The sequence below is a fragment of the Acipenser ruthenus genome, chromosome 8 (assembly GCF_902713425.1).
Source record: "Acipenser ruthenus chromosome 8, fAciRut3.2 maternal haplotype, whole genome shotgun sequence".
Classification (NCBI taxonomy): domain Eukaryota; kingdom Metazoa; phylum Chordata; class Actinopteri; order Acipenseriformes; family Acipenseridae; genus Acipenser; species Acipenser ruthenus.
The window spans coordinates 41,405,118-41,426,624 of record NC_081196.1 but is presented as its reverse complement, the minus strand read 5'-3'; the positions used below and the strand labels follow the sequence as shown (position 1 = coordinate 41,426,624).

At 35.7% G+C, this 21,507-nt stretch overlaps 1 protein-coding gene across 7 annotated transcripts in view; it reads right to left on the bottom strand.

The window, feature by feature from the left end:
• Positions 1–1,857: 1,857 nt before the first annotated feature.
• Positions 1,858–21,507, bottom strand: part of LOC117407340 (glycine receptor subunit alpha-2) — a 39,443-nt gene continuing 19,793 nt past the window's right edge. For 5 of the 7 annotated variants that reach the window (XM_059029003.1, XM_059029005.1, XM_059029002.1 and 2 more), the window contains 6 exons: positions 17,983–18,065; positions 14,601–14,738; positions 14,112–14,326; positions 8,125–8,274; positions 7,299–7,412; positions 1,858–3,494 (listed from right to left, as the gene is read on the bottom strand). In XM_059029003.1, the coding sequence (XP_058884986.1) occupies positions 3,216–3,494; positions 7,299–7,412; positions 8,125–8,274; positions 14,112–14,326; positions 14,601–14,738; positions 17,983–18,065 (979 nt within the window). In that variant the 3' untranslated portion in view covers positions 1,858–3,215. The remainder of the gene's footprint in view (positions 3,495–7,298; positions 7,413–8,124; positions 8,275–14,111; positions 14,327–14,600; positions 14,739–17,982; positions 18,066–21,507) is intronic. The other 2 variants (XM_034012264.3, XM_059029004.1) reach the window with 1 other exon arrangement.

Here is a 21,507-nt window from a genome sequence, read left to right as displayed (position 1 = left end):
CGTACCTTCACCTTAGAGTTCAGCTTGTATCTCTTTGGCAGTTATCCTTGGTTCTTTATCTACCATTTGCACTATCCTTCTGTTCAATCTGGGGTCGATTTTCCTCTTGCGGCCGCGCCCAGGGAGGTTGGCTACAGTTCCATGGACCTTAAACTTCTTAATATTTGCAACTGTTGTCACAGGAACATCAAGTTGCTTGGAGATGGTCTTGTAGCCTTTACGTTTACCATGCTTGTCTGTTATTTTCTTTCTGATCTCCTCAGACAACTCTCTCCTTTGCTTTCTCTGGTCCATGTTCAGTGTGGTGCACACAATGATACCAAACAGCACAGTGACTACTTTTCTCCATTTAAATAGGCTGAATGACTGATTACAAGATTGGAGACATGTGTGATACTAATTAAAGAAACGAATTAGTTTGAAATATCACTATAATCCAGTTATTTATTATCTTTTCTAAGGGGTAACAACAAATGTGTCCAGGCCATTTTAGAATATCTTTGTAGAATAAGCAATAATTCATCTCTTTTTACAGCTTCTTTGCTTTATTCTATGACATACCAAAGGCATGCAAGTATACATGATAAAATAGCTTTCAATTTCATCACTTTTCAGGAGGAATGAAGCATTATTTCAATGAGCTGTAAGGGTACCAACAAATTTGAGCACGTCTGTATATTTCCATTCCTATTTTATTCTGTTTGCTATGATTGGCCATATTTACAATGAAAATAGAGTGCTAACTAAGGTTTTTAATTATTAGCTCAAGCAATGGTATTATCGGTACCCCTTCTGTTCTGTTGAAGATCTTTGATTCTTTGCTTGTATTTTATACTTCAGTTTGTCATATGCAGATATTTGAATTTATTTTTTAGTAAAAATGCTAAACTATAAACATGGCATTAAGTTGGTTGTGCTACAGTAACTAAATATTTCACATAGAGTTTTTCAACTTGAGAATTAATACATACAAATCACAAGCTTGCGAAACGAATCTTAACCATCAGGGAGCAACACAAGTTCACATTTCCTATTTTTTTTCCCTGGAGACAGAAACTACTCTTACACAAAATATTAACGGGTCACTCCAAGAAGTCAACAACACGCCATGGTCACACAAAGAATGAAGCAAATTCTGTCTTCTTAATCATGACAGCTATTTATTTTGGCTTTTCTGCTTGTGTCATCCCCAGCCTGCAGCATCCAAACAACAACCTTCCCTCCAGCATGCTCCCAGGTTTCTGTCTGACAGGGTCACTGTGAAAGCATTTCTTAGCTGCTGGCAAGCTAAAGTAGTGGAACTGTTTCAGCTTTCCTCCCTGCAAAAGGAGAGAATTGCTGCATGGAGCTAGCTGTGTACATTCTGCAAAACTTGATTGGAAGGTGAGTTGGATTGGACAAAATGTTCATTGAAAGTGAGACTGTAGGAGCTAGACTGTAGGAGCTACCGCGCAACATTTTAAATACTACAATCTAAGGATTTTGATCAGTATAATCAGGAGACTTCTTGATGGGTGTCATTGTAAAATCAATGGACAGAGTGGAGAGTAATCCGATTTTGTCAATCTACTGTAGAACCAGTAAAAAAAAATCTTCTAAATTTGATTATTATAGCATTTTGTAATTTTTTTCAAATGTTCCAAAAACATCCTGGTATCGCCCAATGGATTGTTAACTAACGCTTTAAAATAAATTTCTTACCTCATTTTACCTGTATTGATATTATTCTTTTCATCCTTTTTTACCATACCAGTGACAATATTGATACAGGTAATAAAACCCTGATTAACATGCCTTTAAAGGAAAATGAACACTCTTATGGTTTTGTAAACCTCAGAAATAATGTTGACACTGATGTACTAAAAGATTTATGTTTATTACAATGTAGTCAGTCATTGCTTAGTAAATATGACCTCCTCCTTCCAGTAAATGAAAAAGAAAACTGAAACATGAAATTACTGGGTAGCGCACATAGCTTTATTGAACTATAACAAAGATGAATTGTTCAATTGTTCAAAATAAATACTTTAGAGATATAATTATTATAACACTGTGAGTTGCTTCAATGCACAATCTGTGTCTTTTAATACTGTGTAAAGAACATCCTCCATAAAAATACTGTATGCAGTACAATCATTGTAACACATATTGCTGGCACTGAATGGGAATAATGAGATATGGAATCACAAAACAGTTTTCAAATCTCAGATTGATAGAGGATCTCTTTAAAATGATATCCACTGAAGAAGATATAAAACCATAGGTTTGTAAACATTTTGGACACCAGACCAACCTACAAAACCAATTGCAACTACACCAATGAAAAAGATATACACCATTAATGTTTTGTTTTTAATGTTCGTCTTAAACTATTTAAACCATTAAAAAAAACATTTTTTTTTTTTTTTTTTTTAGTAAATACTATGGTGCAGGAAAGCACAACAGGTAATGTACTATTTGGCACCTGGAGATACATATACAAGTACTGTTAGAACAAAGCAAAATAAATTAGAAAAAAGCAAGTGCATTGGTGTTTTAGATTTCTCAACAAAACCTCCATCACAATTTCACCAAATAAAAAAAAAAATCCACCAAAATAGTATACATTTATTTTTTGTTTCTTGTTATCATAAGAAAGAATTTCTGCACACAAAAAGACCCCCTCTGCCACCCCATATAACTACTTCTGGCAATGGAATGCTCAGTGAATTCGGAATACAAATTTAGCAAAGGCTGTATTAACTTGTAAAATTTGGTCCATTCTCAACTGTACTATACTGTACTGTAATCACTAAAAACGTTTTACTATGTTGTGTCACCACAACTCTTCTGCCGCATTCAAAACAACAACAAAAATAGATTTTTTTTTTAAACTTTTACTTTTTTTGTTTACTTTATTCTAAAAAATGGACTCAACAATATCAGTCTTTTACCTTTGTTGGAGTAAATGTTAGTAGTTTGTAAGAAATGTATTTTTTTTTTTTCTTGTTAGTTCTACAAACCCACTGGAAAATAACTGGTGGGGGTTACTGAACTCTCCCACTTTATGTTTTACTGTTACTTCCAATCCAAGTGGAATCTGTCTTACTGAAGGCGCTGTCACTCAAGAAACAGTAAGACATAACAGATATCAGTTAGTCATATGAAACGTTTTTTTTTTTTGGCAATACAAGACATCCACAAGTCCAGGGAGGCAGGCAGGTAGGCCGGCCGGCCTACTCCCTGTGGATATCCTCCTTCCGGATTATTTTGTAGGTAATCCAGTAAAAGATGTTAAAAATTAAGAAGGCTAGAGGAAAGGCAGCCCTGGATACTGTGTCGATCCTCTTGGCTCTGTCGACAAACTTCCTTTTAATTGTATCCGAGTCATCAGGGGGTGGGGGTGGGGGGTTTGGAGGTGCTGCTTTTAACGCAGTGCCATCCTTGACTTGCAGGCAGTGGCCCATTCCATACCCACTGAAGTTAAAACGACTCTCCCGGATGGCATCTTCATCCTAGCAAAAGGGAAAAGAATGAAAAAGAAACTCAAGCTTTTTTAAAGCTCAGTAAAAGTCATGCATTACAGTTGAAATGCATGAAGCATGTTACTCCCAAAGTCTCTTAAGTTTCATTAGTTTCTATAAGGGTAAACATGCCTGTTAACGTTACAAACTTAACAATACGCAAGCATTACTTGTGTTGAATGGTTTATTTTAGGTTTTGTAACCTTCTTTAATACAAATACATATACAATCTCCTTTAATACCAAGTGGTGCTATTGACACTTCGGAGTAAATGCCTTCGTGTGTGTCTTATTTCATATAATAACTTTGTAATGACTCAGGAATTACGCAGTTGGCTGTGTAATTACAATACAACCCCATGTTTAATTACAAAATTAACATTTTATGGAGTTAACATCTTGTGTAGTTGCACTGTTTTTACACACATAGTTGTGTGTTTACATTGTAAATAGTTTGTAACCACATATGTACTAACGGTGTCATTACGCTGTAATTACAAATGTTAGCAAAAAGAGAATGCATTTTAAAGCTGCAGTTTCAGTAAATCATGTTAAGTTTTACTCAAAAAACACGCTGGGTTTGTTTTATTAAACAATGACATTAGTTAGCTATGTGTGTAAGGTATAGAATGCATTTTAAAGCTGTAGTTTCCTTAAATCATGTTCAGTTTTACTCAAAAAATAAATAAATAAATAAATAAATAAATCACGGCATCCTTCCAAAGTTTCCATCAAGAAAGTTAGTGTTATTTTTTTGTAGAGACACATTCTCCCCACACTGAAACCTGCTAACCATTCCATCGCTTACCATTTTCCTATTCTGGCCATTTTATAAACACTGCTCCCTGTCTATACTTGATCTAGCACTGTGTGTTTGCTTTCGTGGTCATCTGTTATACCCTTCTCCCTCTACCCTCGGCAAGGTCCAACACAGGTAGCAATGTGATCAGAATACTGACATTTGTAGCATTACTATCATATACAGTACTTATTGTATTATTTACTAATGTGGATAAAGTACAAAAGTCTGAGCTATAGTTGCTTGATATACATATAAACACAGACACACTTTTTTCTTTGTTATATATACTAACAGTAGACTGTTCCCATGACAACGAGACAAGATTCTAAGCACTGTTTGTTGCATTTATCTACGTGTGTTTTAATTTTTTTCGCCATTCCAATAACAGCAACACATGGAAGCCCATTTTCTAAACCAGAAAAAAACAAACAAAAAAAAAAAAACAACGTTATTTCGACTTATGTTCGGTAAGAAACTTCAATGGAGCGTCCCGACTGGCTACTTCAATAAAAAGACACGTTCATACTCCCTAACAACGCTTCTTTGATTAATCTGCATTCAAAACAAAACAATAAACAAAGTGAATAGTAGAGAAATCATTTTAATACCCACATATCCACATTTTGGACAGAGATTGATTTATTTTATTTTACTTTATTTATTTATTTGCGCTTTGTGTTGCTTCAGAGCATTTCTGAAAATAGTACTGTATTCAATAAAATGCAAGTAGTCAAGCAACAAGTAGAACTGGATAAGTACTGGCAAAAACTGGCACCTTGGTATTTTGGGCCTCAGACTTACACATTATAATACTGTCTAATGTAAATGTGCTGGAGTGATCATAATTGTAGGGCAATGAGCAAGACCAGAGATGCTGGATTCCTCTTACTACTTCCTCACCAATAAAAAAAAATAAAACAGTTAATAGCACATTTTCATTGACCGAAAGCAACACAATACACTCACAAACTTCAATACAAGAAATATAATTCTGACTCAATCGATTTTCCAGACATTTCTAAAATGTCACCAGTAATGCAAATACACATAGTAAAATGATATACTGGCCGCCTATTGATTCCCATGTTTTTCGTTTTATAAATATTGTTTGTACTTTGTGACACTATCGTCATAAGCATCAAATGAGATATTGACTGCTTTTAGACATGCACTGTTTAACAAAAAACAAATTACTAAGTCATATAGACTGAGAAGGACTTGGATCAGCAGAACAATGGTATCAATGCTGGAAGAATCTTATTTAAAGTGGAGCCTAGTATTTGATACCGCATAGTTTGTAAACGTGGTTGCTTTTCTGCGAAGAAGAATCTGGACCTAACCAATACGTCATCAGCAAGCGCATAAAAGCTCTGTGTGTTATTCTTTCATGTCGCTTCTTTTTGTTTCGGCTGCTCAGTCAAGCGCTGGGTGGCCGAAATGGGAGTTGACTGCTTAGAGCCTGAAGGAAGGGCTGCCCTCAACCACGGATTCCCTGAGGTTTCACCCTAAAAAATTAAAACTATGTGAGTGGGGGTTTTTCCTTACCCGAGTGCTGAGCGGTTCGTATTTAGTTCTGCGGGGTGAGTGGTCGGGTTGGAGAGGCTGGGCTCTCTCCCCAGCACAGTCATGCTCTGGGGGACGGGCCGTGTCTCAGCTGCTGATTTTCATTAAATTCAACATTTGGGGGATAGGTGGCAGGAGCCACTGTGGAGTGTGTTAATTATTTATTATTATTCATTCATGGTTTGGCAGCCTCGTCTTTTCGGGGGGAGATGGTCACAGCCACTTCCTATCTGCAGCACTGGGATGCATGTAACTGTTCATGTTTTTCCAGCCGGCCTCACACAGGTAGTCGTCAGGTACCCACGAACCGGACGAGGCCTCCGGCCAAATTTATCTTTCGCTCGGACCCTGAGTGCCCACCACAGACATCGGGCCTGACTGCCCTTCACAGTTCATAAATCATCTGCAATTGCAATCTTCATCATTCATTCATTCATTGCCATTCATAGCAGACTCTCCTTGCTGGAATAGTGGTTCAGTATTATTTTTTTTCCAATATTATAAATTATAATATTTTTTTCTCTAAATCTACCTGTATTTGAGCTTTGAGGTGTTATGATGTGATATGAATAAAATTTGGAAGGTTATTCAGTTGTATCCGAGTCCTATTATCTAGACAAGCCAGATAAAGGCAGATTTAGAGAAAAATGAAAATAACTCTTGCTGGACCCAGAACCCCTTAGAATGATGGCAAACCACATACAATAATAAGGGAAATATAGAAAAGCAATTCAATTAAGCGTGAAGCTAATTACTCTTTAATACCTAGCTTTTTTGGTTAACTAATCTTAATCTAATTTTATTCTGGTTCAAATTGAGACGATGCACAAAGCACTTTTCATCAGCATTAAGTTCTGTATTCATAAGACCACATTTGAAATTAGTAAGAAACGCTTCTGATCAAAAATAAACAAAATAAATATATTTATGCAACACATGTGGCAATACATTTTGTGTAATAAATCACATTATTACATGCAATGGAGATGTGGGATAACATGTTGCCGTTGGCTACCATTGTGATTTCATAACCAATAACCTTTACCACACATGTGAGGAGGGCCTGAAATTATAAGGCCTCACTTGTATGATAAAAGTTGTTATCACATGCTGAAACATGCAATATAAGTATAACAGTTAACTACAGTTTAAAATGTATACTTATATCTGATTGTATTTGGTACTTTTTTTTTAAAAGCACTACAAGTGTTAAATGAAAGCACTAAGGAAATGGTTGGAATAATCCAATAGTGATGAGTGTACACAATGGAATAAAAAAACAATCTGCAGCTTCCATGATTGGGGACAGCATATTCTGTGTGACATGCATCCACAAGACACAGATCTATCCAATATCATAACCAGCAAGAAGCTGCTGTATGACATCAAAGTGGACCCAGAAACTGGCCTCTGTGCATTTCAGTGCTTTACCCTGGAGCTTGTTCTGTTGGTTTGATTCAAAGTCCCATAGGTCGATGATGCTTTGCTCTGCAATCCGTTCATGCAGCGTACTGATTCAATGCTTTCATTCCCAATACCCAATGCCTGTCCCCAGAATAGCAGAACAAAGAGCAGCGGAGAGAATGAGAACAGCGAAATGATAAAAAAAAAATCATGATGTAGTTAGAGTAAAACGACAGAGCATGCAAAATCAAACAGACACAGTTAAAAAGCAAAACAGATAATGGGAAATATATGGATAATAAATGGTTACGCTGTACTGTACATCACTTTACATCTGTGTACTGCTGAGTTTAAAGGACCAATGTGAAGAACAGTGATAATAATTTGGGGCTGTATTCATAAATTATGTGTTCTGGTAAGTACCTTTTTAAACTGATTTCAGAACCAGCTAAGCCATAATGTCACCCTGTTGCTTGCACCTTTCCGCAAAAAACGGTAACTACACCCAGCTTTCCTAGGAGGCTCGGGTGCTGTTTACACCTGTCAAAAAGTTATCTGAGCTAAAGTGACATTGACGGAAGTGGCATTGTGACCCGATTGTTCAGAACCCCTAATACTTGTAGTATATTACCAATAACTGGCAATTTAATTTCACTACATTTTGATATATTATGTTTGTAAAAAACAACCGCATAATAATAGAAATAATAAAGCTACTGTTTGATAATGTTTAGTCCAAAATGCACTATTTTACCTGAGAGATATCTAAGATATCTTGAACTATATCTATGTTGCGGAAATACACTAAGAAATCCCCTGACGTAGTTTAAACAGTAAAAGCCAATACACTTACCTTGTTCTGTCTTCTCTGCCTTTTTCTTAGACGGAGAAACTCTTTGTGCTGCCTAGAGACAAAGTTGACCCCTGCGTATTCCAGCAATGCAGCAAACACAAACAGAAGACACACTGCCATCCAAATATCAATTGCCTTCACATAGGAAACCTGGAAAATAAACACACATCTTTAGGTACTGATTCATCATGGGGTCTCCCCCCAGAGTTCGACTTTTAAATAGACAGGGAGACATTTACAAAGCCTTTTACTCCAAAGTGTCATTAGCACCATTTGAAGTTACAAAACTTGAATTAAACAACCTAGGTATTTAATTGAACACTTAGACATTCTTCAGTTGTTTAGAATTACTCATACAGGGGGGGTCCCAGAGTGGCTCATCCAGTTAAAGCGCTGCTGGTGGGAGTGCAGGATGAGTCACACAGCTTGGATGGCGCCAGTTCACATCCGGGCTGTGCAAAGAGGCCGAACTTTGCTGGGGACTCCAAAGGGGGTGTCACATTGGCTCTGACGGTCCTGGGATGGGGGATGGGAGTTAATTTCTGTCCTTGCCAGATAAATGTGTGTGGGTGTGGCTGTGCTCGCACAGACACAGGTGTAATTAGTTTATTTAATTTGATGACCTGTTTAATTGTTTTATGATTTAATTTGTGTCACCTGCCTGTAATTAGCAGGCAGGTATATAACAGGGCAGAAATGTTTGTTTCCGGGCAGTCTCCAGTCTGTGTGAAGAGAGGCTGTCATGGAGAAGAACCCGGTGTGGTTTAGAAAAAGGTAGCGTGCGTCCGTCAACCTTTTTGTTTGTGTTTGTAAAAACTGTGTGTTTTGCAACCGGTAAATGGCTTAGCTGTCTGGTTTTATGGTTTAGGGTTGTTTCTTTAAAAAGTTTAGTTAGCACTCCAGGTGGGAGTTAGGCTTTTGTTGGTTTTGTTTTGGTTTGTCTTATTTCTGTAATAATAAAATCGCACAAAAGTGCTTAAAACACCTCAATCTTGTATCTGGGTCTTCTACAAAAGGGATACCGAACCTTTCAAGAAGTGAAATCTTTCGCATAATTTCGATACTTACTAAATAGAGTATTGGTATACAGTATGAGCAACAATAGCAATACTACACTTTTTTCAGATGGGAGTGGTGCTTGTTCTTAAGCATGGCTTTCTTTTACTGATTGAAAATGTGGAAATACACTTTACACTATTAGCAGTACAAACTGTTATAACACTCTGGCTCATTTAATAAAGTGTTAGTTTAATGGTGTAAATTGACCCTCCAGGGGCTGGTGATGTGCCATTATCATATAAAGATGCTGAATCTCTTTCCATTTAGTTTTACACAAACCTGTTTGTTAAATAAAGCCACAAACATATTTAACCTAACCAAACATGTGGTCCAGTGGTTAAAGAAACGGGCTTGTGACCAGAAGGTCCCCGGTTCAAATCCCACCTCAACCACTGACTCATTGTGTAACCTCCTTGTGCTCCGTCTTTCAGGTGAGATGTAATTGTAAGTGACTCTGCAGCTGATGCATAGTCCACACACCCTAGTCTCTGTAAGTCGCCTTGGATAAAGGCGTCTGCTAAATAAACAAATAATAATATACTTAAAGGAGTGCCAACAAAGGTTTTTTTTATTCCTTTTATTGCCTCTTGCTAGCTCTTTTATTGTTATCAAATAATCCAGAGCAAATTTGTTTTCAGTTTGAATTAAAATAGTGACTATCTCTGCACTTTGGAGAATAATGGGTATATCAGTATGGGAGTCATGAGGTTATAACGACAAAAAGCACTGACACTGGCAAGACTATTGCCCAAATGTTGGAACTGCTAACAGACTAGCATCAGCCAATGTAAATGCAAAGTATGGCCGGTGGGCCAGGAACATAAGTATGCAATTTCCTATTGATGTTTTGACAGTGCATTTGTGCCTACAGTGGTATCTGTGACAACGCTGATTATCTTACTGCTGGATTAACTCCTTCATCAGCAACCAGTTTGACATATGTACCTATCCAGAACTAATTAACAATAATAGAATAAAGTCATAAGCACACCTTTTTAAAAATAAATAAATAAATAAAATACAAGAAAGTTTCTGGTGGGTACTCTGACTTGAGACTTAATTTAAGCCACTCTCTGTGCTGTAATGTTTCATTAACTTAAGAAGACACAGACACTGATGGATATTGTCTTGTAGTTTGTACACATTAATGTGGTCAAACCTTTGGGCGTTAAAAAGCTGTAACACTGCCAAATTCTTCACTGAGCTAGGTGACTTAGCTTTGCACTGAGTAAGATGTCAAGAGTGTCTGAAACATCTGTTATGCACAGATGTACTTAATCCTGTTCATTGTCTATCTGTCAGTTTATGATTGAAACCTTGTTTCACAGACCACGATTTGCACTACTCTTAGACTACCTTACATTCTATAAGGTAGTTCAAGATTCATGATACTCTGAACCTCTGAAACCAGTCGGGAGGGTTTTTAGTTCTGTAAGAACAGATTAATGATGGTATGCGGTGGAAGCAATGTCCATTTGAGGAAAGTTATAAAGAGACCATTGTGGTGCGTCAGAGGATGTGGATCCACATAATTCAACACAACGAGGAGCCTTCTTTCTGAACACAAAGATTACATTGACTGAAATCTGCATCATAAAAAAAGAAGTGCAACTAAACAAAAGCAGCAGGCAAGATAGAGAACAGTGCAGCTTATCGGAATCTCCTGCCTGTATCTCTTTAAAAGCAAACACATCACACGCTTGCACAGTTGCGTTATTCCCATTCATAGGTTGTCATGGCAGCCTTTCAGTAAGATAAAAGGCACTTCTGCTACTTTGAAAAATAAGTCAGCAGTGGAAACCATTGAAGCATTGCTTTATAAACATTCTTCAGTGCTAGCCAGGATATAAAAAAGGTGGGTTTAGTCAGCTTTTTACTCTAACAGTCAAGTAGAAGATATCGGGTCTTGACATTACGTAAGATATACAGTGTGAAACTGTAATGCACTCTGGTAATTCACTGTGTGTATTCATGGACAAATCACTAAACCTGATCCTAGATATCTGAGATAATGAAATAAGAGGGCCCATAGAAACTGCACCTGCACACCAAATTGAATGCAGATCCATACATTTGTATACCTCTATTTGAAACGTTACCAAGTTTAATTTAGTAATATTACATATACTTTTATTGACTGTTTTATTGTTATAGATGAGTTCTATACATTTTAATGCAAACAAATGAAATTCAGCACAGCATACATTTCTAAAAGATACATGTCTTTATAAGGTATATAGCAATTCTATTTTTCAGCATTGGGTGCTAAATAAAATTTATATTTCACTGTATTTGTTTTTGAATAAATAACATATTGAGGCATGTGAGATGAGTATAGATTCTTTTAGAATCTTTTATTTTACATGTCTACTGTTCGCATTTCAGTTTCTAGGTTTTATTCAAATTTTGCATATAAAAAATGCTCACTCATATAACACATTGGTATACTGAATGTACATTTTTTCAATATGTAATGGTCACATGCATATGAAGCATGTAGGGAAATGATTTAGGCCAATTAAGTAACCGTGTGTGTGTGTGGATTGTACGCGTGCCTGTGAATTGAGGACATGCTGGTAGATTGTAGGACGAGAGCACTGACCCATGTTAGTAAGCAAATCAAAAATGTGTGTGGCAGAGGCCCTGCTGGTGTAAATGGTGTATGGGAGAATGTAAGGTTGGCAGGGATGGGGTTAAATCTGTCCCTGCCAGCAATCACAGGTGTGGCCATTCTCCAATTAGGTTCAAAATCTTGTGTTTGTTGTTGAGTTTGTGCTGTGATTTTTGTATTGTTTAGCAATGTGGTAGTGAAGGCTAAGGCCCTGTCTACACATAGTTATTTTGTTTACATCTTTTATTTTGGCCCTTGTGCCGTGTTTATTTTGTTCCTGTGGTTTGTGTTATGTTGTTAAATAAACATGCGCATACGTCTTGTTCTAATTCCTGCCATCAGCCAGCCTGGGCTGTGATGCTACCCTGTCACAGTGCTATTAAAGGATTTATCCTGTCTCAGAATTTTTTAGATGTAATATATTGATGTCTTTTTTTGGCAGAGAATGAAACAACAGGGCACCCAATACCAAAAAAAAAACATACATTAGTAAACACAGCACAATATCATCAGCCAACATCCTTCAGAAAGAGCTCTTTGTTTACTTTAGAAAAAAATAAACCTCTGAATCTGCTTTCTCCTGCGTATTCATTGCCAGTCCTGCAACTATTCTGCTGTAAGCTTTATTTATTTTTTGTATCTGCTTAATTTGCATTTCACTGAATAGATTTCTGTGTGGTGGTGATAGCTATCACCCAAGTGTTTCCTCATCGGTGACCATGACACAATGCAGATTTGTTGAACTAGCACGGTTATCTGGAAACCTTTCCCCCACAGGCACATAATGTACTCTTATATAACAGTGCCAACACAACCAGGGTTCACAGAAAACTAGAGGAAAGTCAACAGCAGAAGGTCTTAGCCAAAGCTACATTTTTTCTATATTATTTAGACCATACAGTACGTTTTGAGTATAAAAAAATCAAACATGCATTTCTGCTGTATTGCCACAATATGTAATATGTTGTTATGTTGTATTGCTATTTTACATTTCTATGATTAGCATAATTTAGAAGGTTATTTATTAGAATACATGTAAGAAACAAGTAGAATTTCCATTTATAGTACCGTTTTAAAGAGTAAGAACCATAACAATATTATTGTATTACTGTGTTGTATTCCCACACTTCTGCTGTTCTTAGCATAGCTATGAAAAGAAGCAGATCTCTCTCACTACAGTATACAGTATGTCCAAATACAACCGCAGGGTTGTTACGTGGCTATTATATTGTATTAAGTTTAATTATTGTCGGTACGCACCCAGACTTTAAAGAGTTAAGATAAAATGTTCTACCAGCTTTTATCTCAGTAATGTGTTTTTTTATTTATTTTAGTAAATGACAGTACATTTAACTTGTTTTTTATTTTTAGTTATGTTTTGTTGTCTCATACATAAGTATACATGCTCAATAAAGAGCATCTAAACAACTTTCTCAGTTGGATCATAAATGCTGATGATATATCTCGCTCTATATGCATTGAAATGCATTGAAAAGTATTTGTCTGCACAACAGAAAAAAAATCATAGACACTACAATTATTTTTTTAAATATATAGTTGACATTAGAATAACTACTCATAGGACATTTATTTATGTATTTACCAGTAATATTATCACAGAAAAAATTAGTGTATTATATCATCAAGATCTGGTAAAAATGTTAATCTGATCAGTTGCTAAATCACCCAAATCGTATTTGTATTGTCAATTGGATTTTTCCAAGCTTTGTAAATTTTACCTGTAAAATTAAAATGTCATGATGTTGGGTTTTTTTTTTTGTTTCTTTCTTTTAAGTTGAAAACAAACTTTACACTTTGAAATAATAACCTGTAAAGCAGCACCAAACCACAGGGTTCTGATAGCATAAAAAAATTTATCATGATTTTACTCTAAATTAATCGATAGCTAGTCTCACTAGATAATATCGTTTGTGTATCAGATATAATAAGCAGAGGAGAACAAAAGGCTGTGGACCCAGGCTGTCAAATTTATGGTCCCTAAGGATGTTGCTGCCAATGCTGTTTGATGCTTGAAGCCACTCTAATGAAAACTCTCTGCAGAGACATCACATTATAAGGAGCCTTTTGCCATGGCAACCCCTTTTTTTAAAGAATTCATCCACCCACACTTTATATTTAACAAGAGCCATTAAAAGAAGATATTTGAAGTCCTAAATATAATATCTGTCCTGACAGCCATTTGAAAACATGATCACTAATTGCTGCAAACATATGGACTATGCATACATCACTGCAATTCATTCCCAGATAAATCACAAAACTAGGAGAATAGTGCAATTTGCAACAGTTGACTGACCTTTGGAAGAGAAGCTCTGGAGCCTGAACTTTGAGTAGTCATGGTTAGCACTGTTGTGATGCCCAGGGCAACTCTGGCGGGGGCGGCATCCATGTTAATCCAAAAGGATACCCAAGACAAAATGACAATCAGCAAGCTTGGAATGTACATCTGGATTAAATAATATCCCATCTGCCGCTCAAGGTGAAACTTAACTTCAATGCAAGTGAACTTTCCTAACAAAAAGAAAGAAAAAAAAGCATTGACCATTTTCTCCTGACATTTAATTCTCCTGAAATTCTGTTTGAGTTGGGGGGGAGGGGGTTGGGCTGTTTATGTTTTCACAATGTAAAAGGGTCTTCCATGCGAACAAAGACAATATTTCCATGAACCTTACCTGGAGGATTCTGCCATTTGGTCATTTACATGAGTAGAAGGTTGTTTTATATCAGAGAGGCTTTAGTTGGAAGAGAGGCGAGTTGTGAAGAACTTAAGAACTACAAAACATACCTGTGTTATAGTGCTTTGTGCAGTAACCAAGCTCCTTCTCATCTTTCAGGATAAACTGTGGCAGGGTTAAACCATCAGCTACTTGCACAGGACTTTCATCCAGCCATTCAAAGATCAAATCATTCATTGTATAACCAACTAAAGAAAACAAAACATTTGTTATTTGGTATTATGTTGCTGTATGTCATGGTGATAAGTCCCCTGTACAATCATAAATCCTATATGGGATTTTTCCTTGTTTCCCACCCTTCTGACCATGCGAGAAAGTGGCTAGATGGTAGATACTGGGACCATGCTAATCACAAAATGAAAGGGGCTGATCGGCTCAGCTTTTCCGCAGTGGTTGTACGTCATCATCTAAGGCAGTTTTTAAACAGAATCTTTGGAAACAATACAGAATATTGACAGATATATATATATATATATATATATATATAGAGAGAGAGAGAGAGAGAGAGAGAGAGAGAGAGAGAGAGAGAGAGAGAGAGAGAGAGAGAGAGAGAGAGAGAGAGAGAGAGAGAGAGTGAGTAAATGGACACCACTTATAAAGGTTTACCACAGTAAAGGCATAGCCAAGTGTAATAAAGCATAGTGGAAGCATGGTAAAGCATAGGTAAGATTTGTAAAGAATAATCAGGTATGGAAAAGCTTATTAAAAAGCATGGGAAACCAGGGTAAACTATGTTAAATGCATAGTATAACAACAGGAAAAGTATGACAAAACTACAAAAATAACTTGAAAAAATAATGTGATAAACATTTATAAGGGTCCGTAATCAGACCTGGAATCAGGCAAAGAGCAATTCTCCAAAGTAAACCATTGACAGTTTAAATGTTATGCATTTAGAGAAATAACTGTTAACAAAGCCTGTTTCATATTTGATTAATTTACCCTTATCCATCTGAGTGCAGCTTTCGTCATCAGGTTCATTGAGAAAAGGCACGCAGCAAGCTCTAATTACCATGTCTGACCTATTATTTTATTTAAACACTATAACATTTAAGCATCTTTGCACATCACTACAAATACCTGCTGAAGCTTTGCAATCTACATTCGGAAATTGCGTGATGTGATTCTGCAGTTTTGCATCTTAATAATTCTGATTACACCGGTCTTTTTGTTAGAAGAGCACACGTTTTGACAGTTTAGCACGATCCTGCACAAAGTTATTTACTATTGTCAAGAGTATCAGCAGTAAATGTGATTTTTTTCTAACATTTTTTTCTGGAATGAGTTAAGAATCAGATCATTTATAATTTAAATGCAGTTTTTTGTATCCCTTTTCATAAAACTAAAGAACCCTGGTTTAATACAGCGTAGGGTTTTAGTCATAAAAGCTTATTGTTTTGTGTTTGTGTATTTCATTGGTTTTGTTTTTCATTGTTCATTACAGGATGCACTGGTTAGTTGTACCTCAAGGCATGGGTTTACTTCATTAACAGTTAGAAGTGTATTAGTTCAATCAAGGATTTTTAGACCTACAATATGTTTTTAAACACAGTGAACTTTCTCAAGATATTGTCTTGCTTTGTTAACATTCAAGGACATTGTACGTGACAAGGCAAATCATGATCAGGTTGTTCCTAATAAAATATTGTGTCGACCTCGTTCGCATACCATATTTGTCCACTTGTACACACTACTTAGGCTGTTATATTATACCTTAATTAAATTTGCTTCTCAAAGTTACTGGGAGCAAAGCCTGTTATAGCTTTTTTTTTTTTAATTAAAAATGATTACTCATTCACTGCAGGACTGATAGACTTCCTTAACTTTTTTAATCGATCTGGAGTAAATGTTTTTACAGACGACCTTCAGGAAGTCTGTGTTTATATGATGTGTGCTGCACACCAGTGCCTGTGACACTTAAGCGCTGTTGCTGGTGTGCTAATCAAATGAATTTGCATGATATGAACAGATAAACAAAATGTATTATGGAGTGGCACGACTTGTTCACAAAATGTACTTGTGGTAGAATACTTATTAACAGCCATATAACCAGGTCTTATCAGTTGTAATGCAGCTGTTTAGAACTAATTAACCATGACTGCTTATGAATGTACTTGTGGCTACATTTTCTTTTATAAATCAATCATTTTAAATATCTGAGGAGGGCAAGAAGTTTGATGTTCAAGTGTCTCTCATGAAGTATCACACACTCCAATGAAATACATTCTGCAATTAAAACAAAGAAATACAGTGATGTACATAACAACAATTTAACATCAATGAGCCAAGTCCAAAGACATGTTTTAAAAAAGCTTAACTGGAGCCTACTAAGTAATGTTAAGTAACAGCTTTTGCCAATAACCCTGGTGCACATGAACACGGAACCTGGGATTACTCAGTGCAGGAGTCAGCAGCATCCCTGACACACGAGTCAGTAGCCTGTGTTATCTGTATTCGTGGGCTGGAGAGTGATTGATGATAAAGTTGGTATTCAAAAAGCATCTCATAAAACTAAGCCTTTCTGAAGATCACATGTAGAACCTTTTTGAATATAGATGAAGGTTATTCAATAGCCATTTACTATGAAATACATACTGCCTTTACCAATATAGTACCTTCAATGAATGACAAACAAGACAAATCCTTAGAAGACTAAAACCAAATAAATAACAACATAAAAATGAAAATGTGGAAACACAAGAAGTGTACCTGCTGCAGCACATACCTATGAGAAGCCTAAGAGGTATGTGATACATTTTAAAATTGGCACAGCCTGCTGGCACTGAATACAACAATGTGTTCTATTTCTAACAAGAAAGTAGGAAGCAGCAAGCGAACAAATTGGCAAAATTATATATATATATATATATATATATATATATATATATATATATATATATATATATATATATATATATATATACACACACATACATATATATATATATATATATATATATATATATATATATATATATATATATATATATATATATATAGCGTCATTTACTCCTGATTTTGTATTATCAGTAGGTTATTTAGGCATTCATAGGATTAAAAAATGCTCCATCTATCACTAATGAAATGTGGGTATTTGGTATTTGAACTACTTAATGAATAGACCAAAATCATCTTATTAAGTGCTCATGAACATGATTATCATAACATACCTGTAATATCAAGCAATGGTAATGTCCAGCTATGAACATGGACAAACACATAGACACTAAGGAATGGGAGGATTTGTAGATACTCCCTCCATTTGGGTATGCAAATCATCCATTATTATATGGTAACATATTGCAGCAGTATTAAATCATTAAAAAAATACCCTGGTGTCATTTACATATTTGCCTGTCTTTCACTGGTGTTTTCTAGTTTAGTACATCCTTGAAACTTATTTTAAAGTTATACTAATATGTAATAACTTACAGCTCTCCAGTTGCATTGCACAGGTCTGTACGTCCATTGGGAAGTTTTTCAAGTCCATTGGACAGGACAAGATGAGTGTCAGTCTAAAACACAAAGGTCAAAGATTAGGTTCTATTTAAATACAGTGTGTGTTCACAGTCACAACAATCCTAGTCCAAATAATCGAAACACAACACATACACTTTTTATCGGAGTTCACAATGATAGTAAAAAATATCATTTATTTATACAGGTGAAGTCCATTTAGATATCATATTTTATTTGCAATGGAGATTCTGGCTGTGAGTAGCAACATAGTGTACATGCAGAATATAAATCACTGTAGCACGAACTTGAAACAAATATTGTTTTCATTGCAATTATAAGCTTGTATGGAATTCATTTCACAGCTCTGGTGACCAGTTCTTCCACTGAATAATTTTCTATTTCTATTTATTTACCATAATTTTACAGGGTGCTACCTCTAAGTGAAAAGCAAACAGTGACAATTAACCATACAGTTACTGAATTAGTCAGACACATAAAGAACGAGAACCCTTATAAATGTTTACCACAGTATTTTTCATGGTCATTTTGCATGTTTCCGCATGTTTTTCCCATGGTTATACTTCCCATTTACCATAGTTTACTATGATTTTCATTTTTTTTTTTTAATATGTTGTCTAATACCTCTCTGGGCATTACAATGCTTACCTATGCTTTACCATGTTTTTACTATGCTTTATTGCACTTTGCTATGCTTTACTATGGGAAACTTTTATAAGGGAATGTGCAAGAAGGTGCTGGGGAGCTGGAGACCAGTTAAGAATTTGGAATTGGAATAAATATTTATTGGTAACCCAGCAGATATCTAAAATCCCAGACAAGGTTGACTGTAAATACAGTAGATTAATTTAGGAGTATAGACAACAAACCTGTGACTTTAGAAATGCACTGTATAGGATAGGCTTAATGGACCTATTTTTTATCTGACCATCTTAACTACCTCCTCAACCAGCACCAAGTCTCCTAAACCAGCACAACAAGCTTAAAACCAGAAAACAACCAATTCTGACCAGTATACACCAGTGCTGGTCATTCCTGGTATTTTCCTTATGGAGGTACTGCACTTTAAGGACTACTGTGTGGAGATCTTATTTGGCAATTTGAGTGTTTAAGTTTGTAAGATACTTAGGTAATTCCCCAAGTACGCCATAAAAAAATAAATTGACTAAAATGCATTTTGCATTTAGATTTTTCAGAAGCCCACAGTGATGTACAATAGCATAACACAACATTTTGATCTCTGTTAACTCCAGGGGTATATTTAGTCACATGTTACATGTTCTCAAAAGAATCCTATATGCCAGAAGCACAGTGATAAATATTCTGCAACGCACAAATTTCCAATTGCTCAACATACAATCCAGACATTACAATTCAACAGGATAATGAACACCCACACAGCTTGAATCACATAGGGCCTTAAGCAGAACATTGTCAATCGTTTACTGTGGTTTTCTCACACAAGAATTGAAAATGTTTGGGGAGCTTTCCAGGTCTGCTTCATTCCTGAAATGAAAATGTTCTAAATGGCAAGGCCCTGTGCATATGAATTTACCATTTTAACCATACATTGATTTCCACTGATGTTGCAACTTTCTTAAAACTCAGAGAGATAATATGTGTGAGGGGAGGTTCCTGTTTTTCTTCCTACAATGAGTATACCCACATCTTTATAAAAGTAGGGTGTATGTTATTGTTGTTTTACATAGTAATCTGACAACCCACATTATAACAAATGAACTAGGAATTGAGGAACAGTAATAACCAGCACAATATGGAGGAATATAGGGGAGATTTACATTTCTTTACAATACCTTTATGTAACATGATTGCATGTGCCATGACTTTTCAATTACTTGGAAACTACACAATTAATTAAAGAGAAATTGGAGCACTGTTAGGTAAATGCAAAATTGAGAATTCAAATCAAAATATGGAATATCAACAGAGAAAATGAGGTACTGTGCAGTAGTAAGGCAGTATTATTATACTTACAAGGGCAGCTCCAAAAAACGAAATATGACATTTGCAATGCTTTGTTTTTAGAATTATTAAATGAATTCTGCAAAATCTAAAATACATGTTTTAACTTTCTTTAAGGCATCTATAATTTACTAATTATCAATTTTCAAATTTAACAGTGCTTTAAAATTCTACCCCCCTCCACTGAAGATATTTTTAATCTCTATTTTTAAGAACTTAATATTTGAGTACTTCAGCAGAAGAAACAAATGTACGTGCTGCATACTGTGTGGCTGGTGCTCTGTATAATCATGACCTAAACGCTTTGCTCCAGAAAATAATGATAATAGGAATGGATTTCCATGACATGATGATTTTCCCGTTTTCCTCTGAGATTTAATAAATCTTCTTCTTTTCTTTTCTTTTTTTTTTGTTAACAGAGACAATCATATATTTTACAGAAATGTTATTTGCTTGGAATACAAGGAGATACCAGTAGCGAAGGATAGGAAGAAACCATCATAAGAAAGCAATTATCATTAATATTACCAATTTCATTAAACTAGATATTTAGCTTTCAAAAAAAAATAAAGGTGGATTATGGCATTCTAATTATTTTCGGTAACACTGTAGTTTAGGGATCCGATATAAGTGATTATAAACAATCTATAAAAATGTGATGAATGATGCTATTAACAATTATAGAATATGAATAGAATTAATAAGAGTATTATTACACACTTTTGTCATTGTTTTTTGCTATTGTTTATAATCGCTTATAACGGGTATAGTCTTTTCAGTCTGTCTGTTTGTCTTTCTATACCTGTGGGTCTGTCTGTCTGTCTTTATATGTCTGTCTCACCAATTGTATGGGGTTGTTTTGTTTTTGCAATACAGCTATTATACACTTTTGCCATTGTTTTGTTTTTGCTATTGTTTATAACCACTTATAACGGATCCTTAAACTAAAGTGTTACCCTATTTTATTATTATTATTATTATTTGTTTATTTAGCAGACGCCTTTATCCAAGGCGACTTATAGAGACTAGGGTGAGTGAACTATGCATCAGCTGCAGAGTCACTTACAATTACGTCTCACCCGAAAGACGGAGCACAAGGAGGTTAAGTGACTTGCTCAGGGTCACACAGTGAGTCAGTGGCTGAGGTGGGATTTGAACCGGGGACCTCCTGGTTACAAGCCCTTTTCTTTAACCACTGGACCCACACAGCCTCCTCATTCTGCCCTGAATAACCCTTTTCTGAAAGTAAGCCTTGGTTTACAGCTAGATGTGTATTTGGCAAAAAGTCTGAAAACCACTTGAAAATAAACTGAAATGAATATCCATAAACTGAGGGGTCATAGCAAATTAAATCATTCTTCAAATATTTCCTGCTGTGCATTTCCATTTGCTACATAGATGTGCAGCTTTCAAAGAAAGCAGACATGTACTTGAATGCCCTACTTTCAGGTAGTCTGTAATAGCTGGCAAAACTTGTAGGGTTTCTGGTACAACACA